The sequence below is a fragment of the Erythrolamprus reginae genome, chromosome 2 (genome assembly GCF_031021105.1).
Source record: "Erythrolamprus reginae isolate rEryReg1 chromosome 2, rEryReg1.hap1, whole genome shotgun sequence".
Lineage (NCBI taxonomy): Eukaryota > Metazoa > Chordata > Lepidosauria > Squamata > Dipsadidae > Erythrolamprus > Erythrolamprus reginae.
The window spans coordinates 200,116,106-200,140,928 of record NC_091951.1 but is presented as its reverse complement, the minus strand read 5'-3'; the positions used below and the strand labels follow the sequence as shown (position 1 = coordinate 200,140,928).

At 42.1% G+C, this 24,823-nt stretch overlaps 2 protein-coding genes across 8 annotated transcripts in view; one reads left to right on the top strand and one right to left on the bottom strand.

Annotated features, from left to right (window-relative positions):
* Positions 1-3,399, bottom strand: LOC139161698 (uncharacterized). The gene is made up of 2 exons (XM_070741177.1): positions 3,040-3,399; positions 1-1,269 (listed from the first exon to the last, which is right to left on the bottom strand). The coding sequence occupies exon 2, from the start codon at positions 1,264-1,266 to the stop codon at positions 295-297; it is 972 nt and encodes a 323-aa protein (XP_070597278.1). The 5' UTR covers positions 1,267-1,269; positions 3,040-3,399; the 3' UTR covers positions 1-294.
* Positions 3,400-13,301: 9,902 nt separating this feature from the next.
* The window catches only part of ARAF (A-Raf proto-oncogene, serine/threonine kinase), a 29,539-nt gene continuing 18,017 nt past the window's right edge, over positions 13,302-24,823 (top strand). Inside the window, exons 1-4 of one of the 7 annotated variants that reach the window (XM_070741170.1) lie at positions 13,302-13,370; positions 15,622-15,786; positions 21,882-22,116; positions 24,183-24,289. In XM_070741170.1, coding sequence (XP_070597271.1) covers positions 21,892-22,116; positions 24,183-24,289 — 332 coding nt within the window. In that variant the 5' untranslated portion in view covers positions 13,302-13,370; positions 15,622-15,786; positions 21,882-21,891. Of the gene's footprint in view, positions 13,527-13,575; positions 13,766-13,812; positions 13,983-15,621; positions 15,787-21,881; positions 22,117-24,182; positions 24,290-24,823 lie in introns of those variants that run through there. The other 6 variants (XM_070741173.1, XM_070741174.1, XM_070741175.1 and 3 more) reach the window with 6 other exon arrangements.

Sequence of the window (24,823 nt, the reverse complement as noted above, 5' to 3'; positions counted from 1 at the left end):
TTTTGGTCCCAAATAGAAGCTTGACCAATTTTATTTGTTATTGTGCATACACTGTGACATGTGTAACTCTGAATCCTTCATTCAGTAAAAAGGGGAACTACCTTTATTGTACACTTAAAGCAGGAGATTAAAAAGAATTACAAGTGAGGGAAGAGGCCTTCTATTAAGCCACAAACAAGTGGAACCCAAGCCCTTGTGGACGGACCAATGCATGATAAAACCCAAGTATCCATATTTCTTGGGAAGTGTGCTGCTCCTAATTATTATGGAAGACTGCAAGTATTTTCTGCAGCTTCACATGCCTCTGCAAAACTCACACAAAGGCTCCATTGCAACGTCTACTCGAAGATTCTTATAGACCATTCCTTTCCATGCTCCGGTTTCATTAAATTGTTCCACGTCGCCAAGGGGTTTCACTTTTTGGATTTTGACAAGAAATGGTATGACCACACTATGTACTATATCCACCCAAAAACTTGCTATTGCTTTGGTCCTGGGAGGCACCTTCACCTTCTTGACTATGATCTCCAGAACTGTCCTCACCAGAGAAAAGTTCTGCTGATTGTTCTCTGTGTACGTCACGGCAAGTGTTGCATCCTCAATCCTGAAACTGCAGGAAGAAGGTATTCCCAGTCCCCAGAGATGCTTCCAAATCACTTTGTCGGTGCAGTTGGTCACCCAATTGAGGCCAAAAGTGTGTAGGACTGGGGTCGAACTTCTGTTGTAGAAGATGTGTTTATCCACAAAATGAGGATGGTACTGGATTGGTAGATGGTCATTCGGGATCACGCTTATGATTTCAAAAGTTGGGAGATCAATATCTCCAATCTGGGGTAGGAAATAACAGGTCTCATCAGGAAAGAACTTGGCTGCTTCCAGGCCATTGAATTCTTTAAAGGTTCTGCACAGATAGAGACCGTTGGAGGCCTGGAAGGCTACCATATTGCCCCTGAAATACACTTCAAAACTCAGGGATGGTTTTGTTGAGTACTGAACAGGTTGGATGGGGAAGATTTTTTCTGAACGTACTTCTACTGCAGCAAGAAACAAACCTAGCCAGTTTTTCAACATAACCCTTCCGGATGGTGCTGGAATCAGCCAAAATTTGCTTGACTTTCTCTTTTCAGGCATGCCTTCCACAGCCCAGTGGGAACCATTGCCTAGTGAATCCCAGTACATCTTGTTGTCCATCTGGAAAGCCACCCCTTCATCTGCACCAACGTAGGCTTCAAGCTGGCCCAGGCCTTTCCAGAATTGCAAAGCCATTAACTGAAACGGAAACATAATGACTTTAATTCAGGCATACCTACCACTCCAATCTTAAACTCTCTACCAACATACAACATGGCAATGGTATGAAAGTGGTACACATAGGCTTTATTCTGCAGGTTTGGTTCTGCAACCCAATAAGACCGACACAGACTTCAGAGGATAATCAGAACCGCAGAAAAAACAATTGCTGCCAACTTGCCTTCCATTGAGGACTTGTAGACTGCACAATTCAAAAAGAGGGCTGTGAAAATATTTACTGACCCTTCATATACCGGGCATAAACTGTTTCAACTCCTTCCCTCAAAACGTCACTATAAAGCACCGCACACCAAGACAACTAGACATAAGAACAGTTTTTCCCAAATGCCATCACTCTGCTAAACAAATAATTCCCTCAACACTGTCAAACTATTTACTAAGTCTGCACTACTATTACTACTAGGTTTTTTTCATCATTCCTATCACCCATCTCTTCCCAGTTATGACTGTATGACTGTAACTTGTTGCTTGTATCCTTTTTGATTAATATTGATTATTTCCTGATTGCTTATTTGACCCCTATGATAATTAGTAAGTGTTGTACCTCATGATTCTTGACAAATGTATCTTTTCTTTTATGTACACAGAAAGCATATGCACCAAACTGAAATTCCTTCTGTGTCCAATCACACTTGGCCAATAAAGAATTCTATTCTATTCTGTGCTACATGGCATAGGCCAATTGATTTTAATAGGATTTAATACATTTAAAATTTCTTTGTGACATCATACAAGCACAACTTCTTTGATTCATTAAAGCAAGCCAGACTTTTGAAAGAACTATGCATCTAAAAAGTAAATAAATTTATTACTACTAAATTTAAGTGTCATATTGATAGACTCCTTAAAGAAAAACATCCTATTTTCAGGTACATGGTAAAGCTTGATAAAAATTGCCCTGCTTTCATAAAGGGTAGATAAGTGCTATAGCCATACTTATAGAAGGTTCAAAGCATTTTAAAAACATGTACAGCCATTAAGAATTATAATTGGCACAAAGGGGTTTTTTTTTGGTTATGTTGAAGATTCAAATCTTCCTAAACAATGCAATATTATTTTGCTTGCAGTTGGTTTGATTTTTGGTTTGTGAACCCAGATACAAAAGTTAAGTTTGCCAAATCACAGTACAATGTCTAAATATAGTTATTGTACTGTGATTTGGCAAACTTAACTTAATATAGTTATTTCTGTTTCACAGCTGTTGAAATACAAAATTTCTCCTTATTTCCAGGTTGAATTGCTGCTTGTTCAGTTTCCATCCATTATTCCTTCTCTGGCCTCCAGGTGCTCTGGAAAATAGTTTGACCCCCTCCTTTCTGTGGCAGTCACTCAAATATTGGAATACTGCTGTCATGTATCACTGATCCTTCTCTTTACTAGACTAGCCATGCTCAGTTCCTGCAATCATTCATATGTTTTAGCCTCCAGGTTAAGAAGAATGTATGATTGCTACAAACTTCATTTCCTAGATCCCTTTAAAATGAAATACACATCTAAAGCAAGTTTTAAAGGTGTGTGTGGTGGGGGAAAACTACACTCAGACATCTAAAACAGGGTTAGCGTACTATGCTGAGCCACTATTTAAGGACCACTGTTAGCAGGCATTCCTCAACAGACTCTAGTTTGCAAATCACAATAGTCACATTCCACACTAAGCTAAAACCTGGTTTACCATGAAACATGGAGTCAAGGAAAGAAAAAAAATACCTCCCTCATAAAACTACTTACCACCGAAAAAATCTGCCTCAAGGCAAGTCCCAAGGAGAGATGGGGAAAAAAAAGGAATAGGCGTTCTTCCCTCAGTTGGCCTTCATATCTACCTGGCTCAGTGTATCTACCAATCAAAGGGCAGCAAGGGCCATTGCTAATTGATTGCAAGTGAGGTGAGTGGGTTATCTTCCAATGCACTGAATAAAAGGGACAAAGATCCTAAAGGATGGAAGGATTAAAGTGCAGAGACATTTTCCTCAGAAGTCACTGGCTTGCTACACAGAGCCACCACATCCACATAAAGATCAAATGAATAATAATAATCCTTTCATTATCCTTCTGAGACATTTCTAAACTATTAAACAAAGTCATTATTTCAAGCTTCCTTGCTAAGACAGATGCATGCTGGGAATCACACAGTTCAATTAATCCCTTCTTTCTGATATCCCCAAGCTGGGCTTTAAATGAATTTCTATAAATGGGTTCTCTATTGCTGTAGCTTTTTAAAGACTTGTAGTTAGCTGACTAACCCAGAATGACTGGGATTATGCATCATGTTCAGACATGCATCAGGATTGGTCAACAGCAATGACTTGAGATCACTTGCTAAACCATCATTGAGTGAAATGCATTAAACAATGAGCATGACTTATGGTTTGTACTACACAATCAGTAAGAAAACCTTCAATAAGCACATACATACATGATTTGTGTCACACACAGTTCTTTCCCATAGGTAAGTATTAAAGGAATCCCAAATGGCTCCCATCTTGCTTAATTGTATCTATGTCTAGATTTACATGTTACCTTAAGTCATATATTTAATTCACAAACTAACATAATCCATTATAAGGCCTGTTTGCTTTTTGGCTTATTATTTGAACCCATGATTGCTCTGTAACACATGGCCCAAGTTTTAAGCACTCTGTTTTTAGCTTATTCAGCCAACTATCATTAAAATGGTTGCTACTCTGAACTAAGTCACTATGTAGCTTATTTGTTTGTAGCACCTGAACTAAGTCACTATGTAGCTTATTTATTTGTAATGTAGCATTTGTGCCATCCATTGTTCTTAAAACATCCTTTAAACTTAAGAATGTGACCTCAGAAAGTTGGGGTTTATTCAATAAATTCAATAAATAGTTTTGTTAACTAAACTGCAGTTGCATAAATATGAGTAATGGATATATCGGGAAGGTCATAGCAAGGAGGGCAAATGGTCATTTTTTCAGTTTAGGGAGGAGATTTAAGATATGCTGTCTCTCCTTTAATTTGATGGATTGTAATACTGTAATCATGGACACATAGATATGATTTTTGAGCAAAACTTCCGGAGCTAAGAAGTCTCTCTTCTCGGTCAGCAGAAGTTTATTCTTTTAGAAAACTTCTTGTGTACACTATTACAATGATTGATTTACCCCAAAGATAGCTAACTAGTAACAATGAGATAAATGGTTAATATACAGCATACAAGATTATGTCACACATATTGTTTATTTATTTGTTTGTTTGTTTATTGGATTTATATGCCACCCCTTTCCGAGGACTGTATCATATAGGTAAGTGCATGATTGTATTTAACCTTTGCTTTTAAACAGGACAATAGAAAGAGCTGAGTATTTATTCAATATAGTCAAGATAGGCATTCTGTATAGTTGACAATGATTGACAATAACCTGCAAGAAACTCTGTGATAAAAATATTAATAAACATTCATTCCACATGTCTATTTATACAATGCCTTCAAGTTACGTTCTTTAATATACATCAAAATGTTAAATTAGAGCACCCAGATCTGAGTTGCATAAATCCTGATGGACATTAAGAGACATGAGAAAAGTAATCATTTCCTATTTTAGAAATCATGGGGAGTTTTGCAGCCCAGGCTTTAACTACTGGAAAGCTTGTGTAAAGCTTGTGTAAACCTTCACAGGTCAATTCTTTCCCCTGTTAGCCTTTTGGAAGTCTGTGAAAACGTGGTTCTTCAGCAATCTCTGGGCTCTGATGGGAAGTCTGCGGAGTGGTTGTATTATGTTTAGATGAGTGCCTCCCACAAACTTGTTTATGCCATGCTGCTTATCTTGTTTTTATTCCTTGTTGTGCCTCCCAAAGTTAGTTTCAGGGAGAAGCTCCCCCGTTCAGAATCAATAATGAAAATCACCAGATCCCAAAGAAGTCCATTCCTGGTTTCCTTGGCAGAAGTGGCTTGCCATTGGCTGCATCCATGATATATTTCTGACTTCTCAATCTAGCCTACAGCACTGAATTCCAAAGACCTCTGGTTTCTGTTCAAATCTGATCTGATTTTTAGATCCCGCCTCCCATCAAGCATGGTTTTACTCTGCCACCTGCAGGACAAATTAGTAATAGTTGCGCCTTTTGGGAAGGAAATTGGACCAGTTTTCAAGGAAAATTGATGCTTATGATTGGATCTTCTTACTTTTTTTTCTTTTTCCTGTTTCCAATACACAATTATTATTCGATAATAATGTCATTTATTTTAAAAATCTATCAGAGGAAATAGAACAGTTCCAATTTCATTCAACAAAAAAGTGATACTGTACTAGCGACAATTCTATTTAAACATCCTTGAATTTGTGATGGATAGGATTCACATCATGATCCAAGGGTCATGTATTGCATATGTATAAAATATGTAAAATAGGCAGGGCTTGGACTGCAATGTACACCCACTATCTTGCAGAGAGCTTACTGAAAGCACAGATTATGATTTTGCCTGATGCTTGAACTCAGCCCATATTGCCTCGGTAAAGTAGATTAGATTATTATTAGACTTAAAAGGGACCTTGTAGGTCATCTAGTCCAACCCTTCACTCAAGCAGGAGTCCCTACACCATTTCAGACAAATAGCAGTCCAATCTCCTCTTGAAAGTTTCAAGAGTTGGAGCTTGCTGTTTCATTGGTTGATCGATCTCACGGTCAGAAAGTTTCTCCTTATTTCCAGGTTGGTCAGTATCCATCTGTTATTCCTTGTCTGGCCTTCTGGTGTCTTGGAAAACAGTCTGACCCCCCTCCTCCGTATGGCAGCCCCTAAAGTATTGGAACATTGTTATCATGTCGGACCACCAACACCGCCTTCTGCTGCACGAATCCCAGCGACCGATTAGGTCCCACAGAGTGGGCCTTCTCCGGGTCCCGTCAACTAAACAATGTCGGTTGGCGGGCCCCAGGGGAAGAGCCTTCTCTGTGGTGGCCCCGACTCTCTGGAACCAGCTCCCCCCAGAGATTAGAACTGCCCCTACCCTCCTTGCCTTTCGTAAACTTCTCAAAACCCACCTTTGTCGTCAGGCATGGGGGAATTGAAACATCTCCCCTGGGCCTATATAATTTATGTGTGGTATGTTTGTAGGTATGTCTGCTTAAAAATGGGGTTTTTTAACTATTTTAAATTTTAAATTGTATATTATTAGATTTATTATGAATTGTTTTATTGTGTTGTGAGCCGCCCCGAGTCCATGGAAAGGGGCAGCATACAAATCAAATGAATGAATGAATGAATGAATGAATGAATGAATGAATGAATGAATGAATGAATGAATGAATGTCTTCCCTGGTCCTTCTCTTCACCAGACTGGCCATGCCCAGCTCCTGCAACTACTCTTCGTATGTTATAGTCTCCAGTCCCCTAATCATCCTGGTTGCTCTCCTCTGAACTGTAACCAAAACTGGATGCAGTACTCTAGGTGTGGTCTAACTGAGGATTTATAGAGTGGTATTAGTACTTCCCTAGTCCTAGATTGTATCCCTCTATTAATGCAATTTAGGATTGCATTGGACTTTTGGGCTGCTGCTGGCCCATGTTTAGCTGGTTGTCTACTAAGACTCCAAAATCCTTCTTGCAGTCGCTGCTATTAACTGTGGTTTCACCGAGTTTATATGTATATTTTTGGGTTTTTTTTAACCTAGGTGTAGAACTTTACTTTTCTCAGTATTGAATTTGGTCCAGTGATCATGTCTGTCAAGATTCATCTGGATTTTGAGTCTGTCCTCTGGGAGGTGAGCTATTCCTACCAGCTTAGTATCATTTTATTTATTTATTTATTTATTTATTTATTTATTTATTTATTTATTTATTTATTTATTTATTTATTTATTTATTTATTTATTTATTTATTTATTTATTTATTTATTTATTTATTTATTTATTTATTTATTTATTTATTTATTTATTTATTTATTTATTTATTTATTTATTTATTTATTTTGTCCAATACACAATGAGGGTTTTAGTGGGTATATATCTATATACACATAGTAAAATACATGATGAAGGTTATAGAGGGGATACTCATAGTAAAATATATCTAAGAAAGAATAGAAAAGAAGATATAGTAATAGAACATATCAATGAAAGAATAGAAGAAGAGATATAGGAATAGAAGAAAGGTATAGGAGATATAGGAGAGCAATAGGCCAGGGGACGGAAGGCACTCTAGTGCACTTGTACTCATCTGCAAATTTGTTTAGTCCCCCTTCTATTTCCTTATCTAGGTCATTTATGAAGATGTTAAATAGTTGGGGTGTATGGGATGTAGCAGGGAGGGGTAGCACCTTTGGTGTCAAGACATTTCATGTCTTTTTACAGCAGCTCATTTTAGGGCAGCTCGTTCACCTTTGGTTCCCCACCTGTCACTGAGTTCTTACCTGTGGCTCCTAGTAGCTGTAGCATGTGCAGCTGCCACACCCCAGGCAACAGCTTCGACAGGCAGGTCAAACCAGGTTGAGAGCAGCAGTTGGATCATTAACCTTTGGTGAGATAGGGACTTGTCTATCCCGAACATGTGAATACAGATTCCAGTGGACTGAGCAGAGGAAAGCTACTAGAATAGGACAATGGTCATGAAAGTGATCTCCGCAAGCAATGTGGTACATAAGAGCATGGCAAGACACAAAAGATGCCCTGGTCAACCACTGTGCCCAGCAATGTTCCCTCTAATTATTTTTCGGTGTGGGCGGAAAAGTATAGTGTCTGAGCGGCAGTCCCTTTGGGACTGGGCAGCATAGAAGTATAAATAAATAAATAAACAAATAAACAAATAGATAGATAGATAGATAGATAGATAGATAGACAGACAGACAGATAGATAGATAGATAAATAAATAAGAAAAAAATCCCTTCTTTTTTATTAAAAGAAATTAATAATAAAACAAAACCAAAATCTATTACTATTATTACTATCTTCTCTTTTTCCATCCCTGTCTCCTCCCTCCTTGTGTCTGTGTGTGTGTGTGAACTCTTGAACCATTTCCAATAACAGGTGAGCTATTGGAAATGGTTCAAGAGTTCACACACACAAACGCACACACACACAAACAGCTGTTTTTTTCCTCTGTTATTATTTGGGTGCTTTTTACCATATGCTTTAAATCAAGAGTCATTTCTCTCTCTTTCTCTCTCTTTCTCTCTCCCCTTCTTTCTATCTCTCTCCCCCTCTTGCTCTCTCTCTATATATATATCTTGCTTTCTCTCTCTTTCTCTCTTTCTTGCTTTCTCTCACTCTTTCTTTCTATCTCTCTTTCTTTCTTTCTCTTCTCTCTCTTGCTATCTCTCTCTCTCTCTCCTCTTTCTTTCTCTCTCTCTTTCTCACTTAGTTTCTCTCTCCCTCTCTCTTTCTCTCTCACTCTGTCTGTTGCTCTCTCTCTCTCTCTCTGTCAGCGAGGGGGCTGCAAGAGCGCTTTCTCCGAGTGCTTCGGGAATGCCTGCCCTGCCTCTACTGCAGCCCCCTTGCTGAAAGTCCGGGATGAAAGCGCTCCCAGCGAAGGGGCTGCGAGAGGGGCGGGGCGGGCATTCCCGAAGTGCGCGGAGAAAACCTCCTCTCGCAGCCCCCTGGCTGGGAGCGCGGATGAGGAGGAGGTTCTCCAAACTGCACAGAATCTTAGCTAGAGGTTCTCCTGAACTCCTGCAAACCCCTAGCAGCACACCCCTGCTTGGCACACTGTATGGGTAAAGCTGGGGCTTTGCCTGTATGTATTGGGGCAAGAAAGATGTGCATACAATTTCTCACCATGGCTTTTCCCAAAGGCAAGTAGATGATCCAGAATTTACAGGATGCTGTCTTTTTACTTATACTTTGGACAGCCCTTTTGGAACTGGTATCCTGTAAATTCACAAATTGTCAGTTGTCCATCTGGAAGCCAGCACTTCCTTTCTGTGTATCACTGTATGCTTCAAGCTGGACCAGGCCTTTGGCAACTGCTGAGGAAATGAGCTGAAATGGGAACAGTGATTCAATTCAGAAGATCTTGAGGTTTGTCACTACCACTTCAATTCTGTAAACAAGGGTAATCTGAGAATATATAAAGGTCCCCAAACTAGGATGGAAGATTGGACTCCATATTCTCACTCCTATTCCACCTACAAACACCCTTATAAATAATTTTAGTTCATATGATTCATATGCCTCATGAATCCCAGCAACCAATCAGGCCCCACAGAGTTGGCCTTGCTGACAGGTCCTGTCAGCAAGGCAATGCTGCCTGGTGGGACCTAGGAGTAGAGCCTTCTCTGTGGCATCCCCGGCCCTTTGGAATCAACTCCCACCAGAGATTCATACTGCCCCCACCCCTCATGGCATTTGTGATGCTGCGATTTCGCTGAGGCTTCCCTCGCTGGGAAACCCCAGCGAAGCGCCCATTTTTGCAATGCTGGGATTCCCCTGCTGGGATTCCCCTGCAGCATTGCAACAACGCGTGGGGTTTCCCATGGAGGGGAGCCTCAGGGGAATCCCAGCAGCGCAAAAACGGGTGCTTCGCTGGCAAAAGAAGGTCCGGAGGTGGGGTTTCCCAACAAGGGGAGCCTTCACCTGGCAACTGAAGTCCAGAGGCGGGGCATCCCAGTGGCGGTGGCGGGTTCCTAAGGTGAAAATAGTTTGGAAGAAGAGGCAAAAAAATCTTAAACCCCCGGGTTCGTATCTCGAAAAGTTCGCATGATGAGGGGTTCATAAGACGAGGTATCACTGTATATATATGAAATTCATTTATATATATATATATATATATACATATGAAATATGTATATTTCAATATTTACATTTTTGTACTTACAGGTGGGTCAATATCCATATACAGTATTTACATCCATAACGATATTTTCTATATTTACACATTTGTACATATAATTCTTTGTAATGTTCCATCTCTTACTGTGAATTTACATTTCTTTTTTGTGTCCATTTGTACCACTTTGTCCAGATTGAATAATAATCAGAGTCCTTTTGATCATTTAACTCCATAGTTAATCTGTCCATTTCTGTGCATTCATATATATATTTTAAATTATTTCCTTATCATCGGGTATCTGTGGGTTCTTCCATTTTTGCGCATCAGCAATTCTTGCAGCTGTTACAATGTGTAGTATTAGATATTTTACATTTTTAACATGCAATCCTCTAATAATGCCTAATAAAAAGAATTCTGGCATAAATTCAGTTGCTATACCTGTTATTCCTTGTATAAATTTTCTCAATTTCCTCCAGTACTTTTTTGCTTCGGTACATAACCACCTTAGATGGAAGAAGGTGCCCTGCTCCCTTGTTTGTTTTTATAACCATCAAAATATTGCAAATTTCAAAAGCTTAAAAGCAGACCCTTGGAGATATTTTTGTTAGCGGGGGGGGGGGAGAGACTATTGTGCAACCTGAAAAGTCTCTAAACCAATTGTTCTGGTATTCAAATGTTGCTTTGAGGATCAACCCTCATTAACAATGGGCTCTGTTTGCTTACCTTTTCCCCTCTTCCAGGAACAGCTGAGCAAGATGGTTATGCCCATGCTGACTAAGCTGCAAAACTGGCTGCATCCTTCTGTACAAAAGGCAGCTTTTGTATGAGTTGTCCACATTCACTTGAAAGGTAAAGATCTAGAGAAGAAGGGAAGGCAAAAGTCTTGGGAGTTATTCACCAACAATATCTAGGCAGGAGACAGTGGAGGCACACACACCCCTACACTCCTCTGAGTTTTACACCAATTTCTATGCAAATTTGTGCCTCTTTTTGTACTCACATAGTTCCTTGTTTTAGTAATGTACTCAATCCAATCAGATACTTCTGGCTGAGAGTTGCCACAACATATTTGAGCAGCAGCAGTCTGGTAGAGACTGATATAGATCAAGAGTTCCATTTTCAGTGACCACACCCAATGGAGGACAAAAGCTTTATAGCATTGCAGAGCTCTTCAAACTTGGCAACTTTAAGACATTTAGCTATGCTGGCTGGAGAATTCTTGGAGTTGAAGTCCACAAGTCTTAAAGTTGCCAAGTGTGGGGATCTCTGCAGTATTGAGTTCGTGGATTTTAAATTCTAAGAAAAAAAGGGTCACCTAAGATTGAGAATTACGAATCTTAATTATACTATGAATCAGGGCTGGAAACATGTAATACAGTCCTCCAACTTTGGAGTCAATCAATATCTGGAATGTTAGCTACTATATACACTGCTCAAAAAAATAAAGGGAATACTTAAAAAACAGAATATAACTCCAAGTAAATCAAACTGTCCATTTAGGAAGCAACATTGATTGACAGTCAATCTCACATGCTGTTGTGCAAATGGAATAGTTGTGCAAATGAAATATTCAATGAGAAGATTGTATTCATTCAGATCTAGGATGTGTTATTTGAGTGTTCCCTTTATTTTTTTGAGCAGTATATTTTGTGAATAATCTCCTTCTCCCTGCTCCTCCTTAAAATCAGACTAACACAGTTGGAAAGGACCTTGCAGGTCATCTAATCCAGTGTTTTTCAACCAGTGTGCCGTGGCACACTATTGTGCCGCGGGACATGGTTAGGTGTGCCGTGAGCCCGGCCGGCTGGAGCTTCCCTGGCGGTGACGGCAAGTGAGCTTTTGGGTCCCGGTGGGAGGGCGCCAGCCACTGTTACCTCTAAGCTGTGTGAGAGAAAGAAAGCAAGAAAGAGAGAAAGAGAGAGAGAGGAAAAGAGAGAGAGAAAGAGAAAGAAATCAAGAGAGAGAGAAAGCAAGAGAGAGAGAAAGAAAGAAAAAGAGAGAGAAGGAAAGCAAGAGAGAGAGAAAGAGAGAGAAAGCAAGAGAGAGAAAGCAAGAGAAAGAGAGTAGGAAAGCAAGAGAGAGAGAAGGAAAGCAAGAGAGAGAGAAAGCAAGAGAGAGAAAGCAAGAGAGAGAAAGCAAGGGAGAGAAAGAGTGTGTGTGTGTGTGAGAGAGAGAGAAAGCAAGAAATCGAGAGAGAGAGAGGAAGTGAGATAGAGAGAGAGAGAGAGAAAGAGAGAAAGAAAGAGAGAGAGAAAGAAAGAAAGAAAGAGAGAAAGAGAGAGAAGGAAAGCAAGAGAGAGAGAAAGAAAGAGAGAGAGAGAAAGAAAGGGAGAAAGAGAGAGAAAATGTGTGTGAGAGAAAGAGAATAAAAGAGAGATAGGAAGAGAGACAGAGAAAGAGAGAGAGAGAGAGAAAGCAAGAAAGAGAAAAAGAGGGGGGAAGGAGGGAGATGGAAAGACATAGAGGGAGGGAAGGAGAGAGAAATATTAAAAAAGGAAGAAAGAAAGAGGGAGGGAGAGAGAGAGAGAAGGAAAGAAAGAGGGAGAGAGAGAGAAATACAGTAGGTGAAAGGGAGGAAGAGAGGGGGTTTTTGTCCAAACTTTTTTTAGCCCCCCCCCTCAATGTTCCCCAGGATTTTGTAAATGTGAATAATGTGCCGCGGCTCAAAAAAGGTTGGGAAACACTGATGTAATCCAACAGCTGCCCAAGCAGAAGACCCTTTACATCTGCCTCTACCTAGGATTGAACTAACAACCTCCTGATTGTGAAGCAAGAGTTCATGGTGGTCTGCTCCATAGTCTACTAATATGCCTATCACCTCCAAAAGATTTGTTCTATGTACTCTATTGACATTTTTGGAAGACTTGTTTTCTTTGCATTGGAATTCTATTACCATCCATCCAGCAACTGTCTGGTTTTGTGTAGCCCAGCTCTGCAAGCCTTCGTTAGGAGGTTCCATCCGGCTCTGAGTAACCTTTGCAACAAACGTGTAACAAATGAAGAGCGTGCATCCAGTGTGCAACCTTTAATTTATAAACACATAATTTATTATAGCTAACGTTGTTTCACTCAAGCGTCTGAGAAACCGGGGGCTGAGCAACCATTCCTGGTTTTTCTCCTTAGAATGCCCCGCGCCCTTCGATCTTCGGTCTGCAGCCTAGCGCGCCTTCTCCTCGACCCCTTCGCTCCTCCAGCGTTTAAGGGCAAAGAAGGAGTTAAAACTTTTTCCCCTTGTGCGGGGAGATTCCTTCCCTTCATTGTGACGTAGGTTCATAGGCTACGCCCCTTCGGAGCGTTCATACAAGATGGTGGATTTTTCTCTCTGACAGGTAGGAAGGGGGTGGGAGGTGGTTTGGTCCTTCTTTTACATTTGCTTTCATTCCGCTCGCCCGCTTCGGCTCCACCCCTCGGTGGGAGGTGAACGTCTGGAACGGTGCCTCTTCGATCATGTACGATGGTTTCCCCCCATGTCATTCTGGACGGAGGTAAGTCGGCCTCCCCTCTTCTCCCCCCCCGGCCCGGGTATGGTATCTTCCCGTGTAGTAGGAGCCCTGATACGAACTGGAGGTGCTTCAGATCGTTCCTCCGATCCCTTTCCGAGCGCTTCCGATGGACGCCCGCCCATTCCTCGCCTTGGGATCGCTTTGGCGGACGGGGGAATCTGATGCGAATGCCCCAGAGGCCCTTTCCCCGTTAGCCAAAGGAGCTTCTCGGGCTTAAGCAGGTGAACGGCGGGGAGGGCCGCTTCCTGGGTTCGGTTGCATTGGGGGTGGGGGCGGGACGGGTTCGGGCCACCCAGCAAGCCGCGCTGGGAGAGGTGTGGCGGGTGGTGGGCCAGCAGTTAAGAGCCAAGAGTCCAAACGGTCGGCTGGTAACTAGCCTGGGGAATGCTGCCGAACCGGCCTGGATCTTTGGCCCTGCGGCTCTGGTTCCATTTACAGGTCGGTGGATTTTTTTTTTCCTCTTCCGCAAATCTTCCCCGCCCACCTTGTCGTGGATTCCTTTCCCTAAAAGTTAAGTCTGAGCCTCAACTGTGGCACTAAGAGAGCCCGGACATGTCTTCTGCAGGGTACCCTCCGTCTCAGGATGGAGATGCCTTTAATAATAATAATAATAATAATAATAATAATAATAATAATAATAATAATAATAATAATAATAATAATTATTATTATTATTATTATTATTATTATTATTATTATTATTAAAAAAACAACCCCAGCTGCCCCAGAGGTATCTTCCTGCCCCCGCTTCTGTAAAGAAGTGCTAGTTTGAAGGGGAAAGTATGGTCCCTTAAAGCTGCAAAGAGGTAAATAGCAATAGCATTTAGATTTATATACCACTTCACAGTGCTTTACAGCCCTCTCTAAATACAGAGAGTAAGCATATGGCTCCCAACAATCTGGGTCTCCCTCTTATCAACCTTGAGTCTACTGAGATTCGATCTGCCAAACTGTTGGCAGCCAGTGATCAGCAGAAGTAGCTTGCAGTACTGCACTCTAACCACTGCACCACCACTGCAGGACCTGAGGTTGAATGTGGCCCCAAGTTAATTTGTTGAGTAGAAGTCATAAAGTTTCCTGGTTGCTTATTTGATCCCTATGGCAATTCTTAAGTGTTGTACCTCATGGTTCTTGACAAATGTATCTTTTATTTTATGTACACTGACAGCATATGCACTTGGCCAATAAAGAATTCTATTTTATTCTATTCTATTCTATTCTATTCTATTCTATTCTACTCTATTCTACTCTACTCTACTCTATTCTAATTATGCTTCTGTCTGTCAGTACGGCCCTGTTCTAGATTATTTTATTTTATTTTACTACAGTTTAAATGGTACTCTAGTCCAAACAAAAGCTCTTAAGTGCCTTAAATGTTAATTCAAACATTTGAATAGAAATAACAGCCAACAAACAGCATAACAGAGGCACCTAAGACTTGCAGTCAGTAACTTCCAGGCCCCATAGCAGGAGAAGCCTCCTCCTCCTAAATCTATGCTTTTGAATAGCCGGGTTTTTAATGGATTTCCTAAACACAATAGTTTTTGCTAGGCCAGTTTTCTTGCAGTGAGGACATGTGCTTGAGGGCATTTCAGTATGCATGATTGGTTTGTTGGAATTGGGCTTTCATGGGAGAGAACACTGTTGTGTTGCATCTTAGCAGCATGGGAAATCAGTGCACTTGAGTCAGTGGCTTGCTTGGCTTGGGCCACTGGAACTTTTCAGGACTTACTTTCTCCTGAGACAGAAATCCCTAATTTGAGAAATAAAAGGTAATCGGTCCAAGATTCTGCAAGGTAAAAATACAAACGGCATCAGTGGAAGCCAAAGGAAAATGGCTTCTTCTGTGCTGTGTCTAGAGCGAGGGACAGTCAAAGGATTTGGTTGCTTGAGACTCCTTGCTTGCCCTCAAATGAATGGAGGTGTTCTTGATGTTTGATCAATGGAAAAAGAAGATATACTAATAGAATATTGTTGATCTCTATGGATATCTATTGAGAGAGATTTTGGAGGATAAAATAAAAACCAGTGGTTAATCAGCAAATGAGTTTAACTTAGGTTGCTATTCTGTTTGCAGTACTTGCGCTTCAACACTGAAGAGACCTTTGTCAATGAAGTTACCTTCACTCCAGCTCTCGTTTCCTTTTCGTAAGGAAAAAACTATCAGTACAAAGATCTGCCTCCACTCCAGACGCAGCTGTGTCTAAGCAGAGACTTGGCTTGATTGACAGCTGATTGACAGGTGTAGTGCAACTTTGCTCTTCTCTGCTGTCAAATATGAAATATTGGGGTCTATCTGAAATCCGCAGGGCTGTTACTCCTCTGGCACTCAAGACTATGCAAAGGAGGTCTGCTGAACTCTCCTCCCCCTTTTAAAATTTGGGTAAAAAATCTGCAACTTTCCAGATGGGTTTCCAATATCTCTTAACTTTGGGGGATACTCACGGGCAGAGGTGGGATTCAACAGTTTCTGACCAGTTCTGGAGAACCTGCAGTTCTGAGAACAGATAAATATCATTTCAGACTGGCACTGCCCCTCCATCTATTCTCAGCTGAACGAGAGGAAATGGGGATTTTGCAGTAACCTTCCCCTGGAGTGGGGAGGGAATGGAGATTTTATTGCATCCTCCTGCTACACTCGCCAAGCCATGTCCACAGAACCCTGTAGTAAAAAAAAATGAATCCCACCTCTGCATCATGGAGAATGTGAGAGTTGATAACTGCAAGTTATCAGTTTGCAGAATTGTTTCCTTTTTGATGGATATGCTTAGGAATTTTGCTTTATTTTGCATTGAGGATAGATTATGAATCCTAATCTTGGTTATAAACCGTCCTTAATTGTTTTTAATAGACAAAAGGGATTGTGATTATTGATTACAAACAGGCTGAAGAAGAGCTAGTAAAGGGACATTTATCCTATAGCAAATTTCTTCTCAATTTGGGAGAGACTTGTAATTATCCTTTCCATTTGCAGGCCTGTCTTGGCTTTCTACTTTGAGGTAGTAATTTGCTGCTTATAATACCTATGATTAACATGAACTTGAGTGACAAAACTGCTCATCTGTTCCTTCTTATGGATATGCCTCCCACGTCATTTGAGAACAATTTGACAGCAGAAAAGGTTCACCCAGTGAAAGCAGCTACTGAGAATTAGGCTTTAACCAGGAGCAAGTCCCTAGAGCTGATACAAATTAATTACTGACAGAAAACGTTTGCATAAAGAATAGCAAGGGCGTTGCATTTGCTCCCAAGGGTCTTATTTTGTGACAGATAGAATTAACCCTAATTTATTTCTGTATGCTGCTCCCTATTGACTAGTTTGAGGGCAAGTGAGCTATAAATATAGCAGAAGTACATAAAGAGCAATATACGTATGCAGACACATCATACATTTCATACACAGAAATATAGAGTGTCTACTGCAGTTGAAATTTGAAGTGCTCGGTGCTGAAGAGCAATTGCTACTTGGAATTTGAGTAGTGGTTTTAGCAGGGTATATATTTTACCAAAGCTGCTTACAGTCTGACTATGTTGCTGTCTCCTGTGTTTGTGTGTGTATGAATATGAATATGAATATTTGATATACATATTTCATTATCAACAATACATACATACATACATACATACATACATACATACATACATACATACATACATACATACATACAAAATTAAGGCTCTTTGTTCTATACATCTGTGTGACCACCCACAGCATTTTCTCCCAGAGGAAGACAATATCACTTAATTAAACACTGTCAGTTTCTCACATGATTGTTAATGTGCTGGGAGTGACCTCAGAGCCATTATTCTCTCATTTAATCAGACAAATCACAGATGGATCTTGACAAATAGGCTTGTTAATATGCTGTAGGGAATCCTCCTGCAACTCCAGTTCCTCTCAGCCTTAGCTGGCATGGTTAGAGATAACAAATGTAATCCAAGTTCTGGAGCAGGGTTGGAGGGTAAAAGAAAGGGACTTATGAATTAAGGGTTCAGTTGTCTTGCCAAAGTAGATCAATACTTTGTCAGTGAAGTATAGTTTCATAGACCAGTTTGTATAACATGCAATCTCTTTATGGAACAGGATTTGATTCTCTGATGTGTGGCATTTTGAAATGCTCTATCTTTCAATCCTTATAGACTAGGGCAGGGGTGAAATGCTACCGGTTCAGACTGGTTTGGGAGAACCGCTAGGGGACACTTGGCCTGGTTTGCCGAACTAGTAGCAACGGCTGGCAGGCCATGCCCCCAAACCGGTCCCCTAGTCACCACTTGCTTGCCCTGCCCTGCCCTGCCCTGCCCTGCCCTGCCCTGCCCTGCCCCGCCCCGCCCAGTGTGTGATCTGCAGCTTGCCAGTGCAGCCCTCAATTCCCTCTGCTTCGGCTCGGTGCTAGAAGCCGTGGCCGGGGTCAGTCCTACTCCCATCGCAGCTAAGAATCTCAAAAAAAGCTGAGAATGAATGCTTGTGTTTGTAGGCAATCCAGGTGCTAGATAGGCAGGGCCCCTTCCTGTCTTCCTAGGTACCTGACCAAAGTTTCACTTGTGCCTAAGCCAGGAGTCCTGATGATGAGGCATCGCATGGACCTGTCACTTAGGAGCCCCGCTTAGGCTCCAGCCCTGTCCCAAACCCCTAGCCCACTCGGGATGATTCTCCCACTCTTGGATCTGGGCCGCACCACTCTCCACTCCCCGGTTGGTTTCCTATGCAGCTCTCTTTGGAAGGGACGCCGCAGCTTGTGAGCTCGCTGTACTTGAAAGAAAGAGCATCCGGGCTGCTCCCCGCAGCAGGGGTCCCGGTGTGGCCTGGCTCTCGGGCGTTCGCTGCTTGTGTCTCTGTGGTTACTGACATCACAGAGCCTTGCAGTCAGCTGGAGACGCACTGGGCCTCGCTCACTCGCTGGTTCAGGCCACTCGTCCTCCGTCTGCCCCCCCCCTATGTCTTTAAGAGGGGGGATGCAAGCGAGGGTGGCACATGGGAATCCCGCTCAGGAACACCCAACCAATCAGGCCTAAGTGGGTCGGTGGGTGGCCATAATCCTCAGTCTTTCCCAGTGGACCGAGCTGGTTCTACTTTGGTCACACAGTCGCCAGCAGTCTCTCTCCAGCTATAACCTCGGCAGTTCTGGCGAGGGCGAAAGCCATGATTCGGTTCTTTTCAGCAAGCGGTGCTGGAAGGAGACCCGGACGGTTTAAACCGCAGTGGGTGATTCGAATGGCAGTGATGCAACCCCCGAAAGAAAGTGGGCTGGCAAAGTTTATTTATTTATTCATTCGATTTTTATGCCGCCCTTCTCCTTAGACTCAGGACGGCTTACAACGTGTTAGCAGTAGCACTTTTTAACAGAACCAGCATATTGCCCCCACAATCCGGGTCCTCATTTTACCCACCTTGGAAGGATGGAAGGCTGAGTCAACCTTGAGCCGGTGATGAGATTTGAACCGCTGACCTACAGATCTACAGTCAGCTTCAGTGGCCTGCAGTACAGCACTCTACCTGCTGTGCCACCCTGGCTCATTTCGGGTGAACAAAGCACAGTTCCCCTTTGGATGAATGATGAAGGGTGCCTCACTTCGTGAGACAGGCAGAAGAACACGATGCATTTTATGGCAGTGGTGGCAAAGTCGTGCAACGGCAACACCCCCGTATTATTGTATTTCTTGATGCTTTCACTGAAGGACGTTGATGTGGGAAATGGGAGGAAATCTGGGCAGTTAGTGGGAGTGAAAACACGACTTCCATCTGAAATAAAGAGGCTTCGGCACAAAGCTGCTTCCCTTCTAACTCCTCTGAGTCATTTCCCATCTGGACATTTATTCTAGAACTATGATTTTTATACATCTCATGTAGAAAGTTATAGGTAGTTTGATGGACATTTGGGAATGGGGTGGGGTAAGGGGTAGGGTGAGTGGATGAGCTCCTGGAAATTAATACTTAACTATTCCAATTTCTCATTCTTGAGAGATGAATAATATAATTTTTTATTGGCCAAGTATGATTGGACACACAGGAAAATTGCCTGAGGGGCATAAATTATCAGTGTACATACAAACAACAAAGTGATACAGCAGGTCATAGTTATAATCATTGATCATAAGAAAGAGAAAGAAAAAAAGAAAGAGAAAGGAAGGAAGGAAGGAAGGAAGGAAGGAAGGAAGGAAGGAAGGAAGGAAGGAAGGAAAATTCATGACCACAATTGAGCCCAAAATTTTGGTTGCTAAGCAAAAGCATTTTTAAGTGAGTTTCACCACATTTTACAAGTTGGCCGTGCCCACTTGGTCATATGACCACCAAGCCACGCCCACCAAGCCAGGCCTACAGAACCAGTAGGGAAAATGTTTAGATTTCTCCACTGGACTAGGCCCAGTTTTTTTGTGAAGCTTCTTCCCATTCTTCCTTGGAGATGAGAAATTACTAATAGCACAGAGGAACTGATTGACCTAGATCTGTGATGGCGAACCCATGGCACGTGTGACACAGGTGGCGCGTGGAGCCATATCTGCCGGCACACAAGCTGTTGCCCTAGCTCTACTCCACGTGCATGTACATACCAGCCAGCTGATTTTCAGCTCACACAAAAGCTCTGGGAGGGTGTTTTTGGCCTCTAAAGGGCCTCCAGGGTGGTGAGGGAGGGCATTTCCAGAAAGCCTCCGGAGCCTGGGAAGGGCAAAAAACGGGCTTCCACTGGAAGTCGGGAAATGGGGCAGTGGGGGAGGGGGGCATGTGCGTATGTGCAGGGATGGGGCAGTACGTGGGGGTTGCACATATATGTGCAGGGGGATGAGGTACGTTGGGGGGGCATTGAATTATGGGTGTGGACACTTTTGGCACCCAAGGAAGAAAAGGTTCACCATCACTGACCTAGACAGTCTCTGGTTCTACCACAGCTGTGGAAGTTTTGTCTATACTGTCTTTGACTATTCTACTATTTCTGTCTTTGACTTATGACTGTAGTGGAACCTTCCCATTACGACAGTCATGAAGCCGGTCACCCATCCAATTTTATGACCTTTGTAGCTGTCGTTAAGTGAACGCTGCAGCTTTAAAGGCACTCTCACAGATGTAAAGCAAACCCATTGTTCGCTATGGGTTGTTTTCACTGAGAACTGGACGTAAATAACAGTTTATTTATTTATTTATTTATTTATTCATTCATTCATTCAATTTTTTTGCCGCCCTTCTCCTTAGACTCAGGGCAGCAAAATGTTAGCACATGTTAGCAATAGCAATAGTTGTTGAAAAGAAACACAAAATATGGGCATATAACTACAGAATATCAGAAACTGCCAACATGCAGTCACATGACCTTGCTTCAAATTTTGCAACTAGGTCTTAAGTCCCTTAAGAGGAGGTCTTTCATAACTTTGGTCATTGCATTATGGGTGTGGACACGCACATACGTGCAACAGCATAAACGTGCACGCTTTTAGCACCCAAGGGAAAAAAAGGTTAGCCATCACTGTCTTAGTCTGTTAGGAATTGTTAACATCTGAACTACACAATGATAATTCTCACTGAAGCACCCACTATCCAGAAAAAGTTTGAAATGCTTCCTGATTTGTCTCTTAGTTCATCAGAAGTGACCTTCCTGGTGAAGAGCTTGTGTTAGAGCACAAAGTGTACACTGCCTCCTCTCTTTTTCTCATCACTAGGATCTCCCCACAGGAATGGGAGGAATGTAATAATAATACTTCAGTCAAATTTCCTGTTGGACGGTTTACTTGTGGTTTTGTTCCAGATGCAGTTCAGTTATCCCACATGTGCTGGTCTATGAAACTGGGATTGAGGTTAAACAAGTTCCACCTCACAGCGACCAATAAGGACCCACAGAGTTGGCCTTCTCCAGGTCCCGTCCACCAAATAATGTCGGCTGGAGGGACTGTGGAAAAGGGCCTTCTCTGTGGTGGTTCCGGCCCTTTGGAATTAACTGCTCCCGGAGATCCGTGCTATCCCCACCTTACTGGTCTTCTGGAAAGCTGTTAAGACCTGGCTTTTCTGGCAGGCCTGTGTTTAGGAATGACTGAGTGTATGCATGGTTTTTAAGGGTTTTTTGAATTTTATATCACTTGTTGTTTTACTATTGTCATACTTTTATAGTGTTTTACTAATTGTGATTATTGTTAGACGCCTAGAGTCCTGTTTGGGGTGGGGTGGCGCATAAATATCACCAGATAAATAAATAAATATTTGATTTGCCTCTTTCAATCAAGAAAGTGCAAACAAATCATCATTGCCAGTCGGAAATTGGGACACGTTCTGTAGTATTGTAGGTCATGTACACAGATGAGAGAGCATCTCTAACATCCATTTGGGTCTGTTGTCTTCCCCCCCCCCTTCAGAATCACCCGCATGAGGCGCAACCTGCAACTCTCCTCCGACTCGCTCTCCAATGGCTTCTCCTCGCCTTCTCCGGATCGAGACCCTTCAAATGGGGGTAGCAGTGAGGACATCCTATCTTTCTCCGGTAGCCTGACAACGGTGATTGCTTCTTGCAGGAGAAAGTTAGGAAGGAGGGCCATGGCTGAGAATCGGAGCACTATTAAGGTGGATCTTCCCAACCAACAGCGAACCGTGGTGAGTTGGCCATTTAGACAAAAGAATTTGGTGCTTCCTGTTGATTAAAATGCTTGGTATCCTGTAAGGGAGGGATACAGTTTCTCTGACATTCAAGGTACTTTGGACTACAGCTTCCGTCATCTCTGGCTCTGCTGGCTACCAATGATGGCGTCCAAGAAAAAGTGGAGTCTCAAGTTCTCTATGTCTGTATGGAAATGATGAGTTGTGCCCCCCCATCAAAAAAGTCGGCTGTGCTTTAGCCCAGTAAAACTCCCACTCTTTTTATGTTTGTTTACCTTTTTGAAGGAAAGGAAAAAAAATATGGAGGTAGAGAATGAGAAAATAGCAGACAGAAAGGGAGAGAAGGAAAATCTCAAAGAGGAAGAGTGAAAGAGACAAAGGACATACGTGGTAATAAATATATGTAGATCCTATTGTTTGCAAGTTAGAGCTGAAAGTAAATCTTGTTGGTTTCTTTTATAATGGATCAGTTGCTTTGTTCTGTTTTTTTAAAATGATCAGCTTTTGTTGATACTTCTAAACAACAGCAATTTATTTTTGTAATTTGTCATCAATTTTAAATTTTGAAAAATAAGCTCTTAAATAATTCTAATTAACAGTAAGCTAAAGACTCAACAGAACAATGGCTACCTTTTTATCTGTATTGAAAAAGAACTGAGGTTGAGTCCAGCTATTCAGTGAAAACAGGGAGTTCCCAGTTCCATGACAATTAAACCTAGACCAAACTTAGTACCATGAGAAAATACAATTCGCTAAAAGTTCAAGCCATGGAGTTTGCCTTTGAAATTTCATTTTACATTTTTGATCAAGCATGGTTTCTGGTTGGTCATCTGAATCCGAGCAGAAACTCCTCTGGACACAACCTCCACCTGCACAGAAAAAAAACTTTTTTTGCCTGTAAAAAAAAAAACTTGGTCAGCTTTGTGATACCCCACCGGCATCCAAGCCTGCCAATTTCCTCCTCATTCAACCCTAATCAATAGAATCCATAGTGGCTAAGATGTCCAGTTAGAAATGGGGAGGCTATAAATTCTAGCACCCCCCCTCCCCTCCTCTAGGCATAAAAGCTGGCTGAGTGACTTTAGTCCAATCACTGGGATAGATGGGCCTTGTGTAGCGACTCCTTAATTACTTTGTGGAACTTGCTGCTCAGGATTGTGTGAAACCAATAAAACTTTGTCTTCCACTTCCAAACCATGCGAAGAAGGCAGTCCAAGAATACACCATGATTAGTTTCAGTGAATACTGTCGAGGTCCAATAAGATCATGAAGGCCACAATTTCTCTATATGAGTCTTTACTGCAGTTATCTACCGTAGCCATCAATGTACAATAGTTTCCATCTTATTGAGCTCTGAATTGTAACAGAAAGATAATCCACTTCCTGTAGGAGCCTTTGCAACTGTAGCCTTAATCAATGTATTAGTCATTCTGTCAGGATTCTCTCCAGCTTCAGTGAACCACAATGGATTTCATTTTAGCAGCATTATTTAGGATTGTGGTTTCTACTCACAATCAGATGACCAATAGGTTGAGATCTATGCTGATCAGGGAACAGGAGGTAGAATTTAAAACCAGATAGAACCCCAGTGGGAAATAGGAATGGAAGGATCAATTTGGCATTGCCAAGTCTCACTGTTTCAGCAGAGTAAGGAAGATACTTAGGGATGATTTCACACCCTGGCGTTTTACCCTTCCCCAGTTCCAAGGAAGTCTGCGGAGGGTGAAATGCAAGCCTACTTGGCCTACCAGAAGTTGGGAAACAGGCCCTTTCTGGCCTCCAGAGGACCTCTGGAGGGTGGGGGGAATTGTTTTCGCCCTCCCCAGGCATTGAATTATGGGTGTGGGCACTCGGGTATGTATGATAGTGTGTGCCCATGCTCTTTCGGCACCCAAGGAAAAAAAGGTTCACCATCACTGCTCTATACTATTCATGTTGTTTTGTATTTTTGTTATGGATTGCACCAGTAGAGGCTAAACCAATAATAAAAGCCTATTATTATTATTTAAACATGACCCTACACATTACCTTGACCACATGACCACTCTGCTATTTCCTTCTAGGTCACTGTCCGGCCAGGTATGACTGTATATGACTCCCTAGACAAGGCCCTGAAAGTGCGTGGACTTAACCAGGACTGTTGTGTTGTTTACAGAAAAAGGGGTGATGGGTAAGTAACCCCAATGAGGAGATTGATATGAGAAGGAATTGAAGGAAACATGAGCAGAACTAGTTGTATATAGACCAAAAGCAGTGGACCAGAGTACCTTTGGAACCGCCTGCTACCGCACGAATCCCAGCGACCGATAAGGTCCCACACAGTTGGCCTTCTCTGGGTCCCGTCGACTAAACAATGTTGTTTGGCGGGCCCCAGGGAAAGAGCCTTCGGCCCTCTGGAACCAACTCCCCCCGGAGATTAGAACTGCCCCCACCCTCCTTGTCTTTCATAAACTACTCAAGACTCACTTATACTACCAGGCATGGGGCAGTTGAGACACCTTTCCCCCAGGCTTTTTTATACTTTGTTTTATGTTTGGTATGAATGCGCTGTTTGGTTTTTTAAATAATGATGGGGTTTTATATGTTTTTTAATATTAGATTTGTTCCATTACTATTTTGTTTTTTATTACTGTTGTGAGCCGTCCCGAATCTTCGAAGAGGGGCGGCATACAAATCTAATTAATAATAATAATAATAATAATAA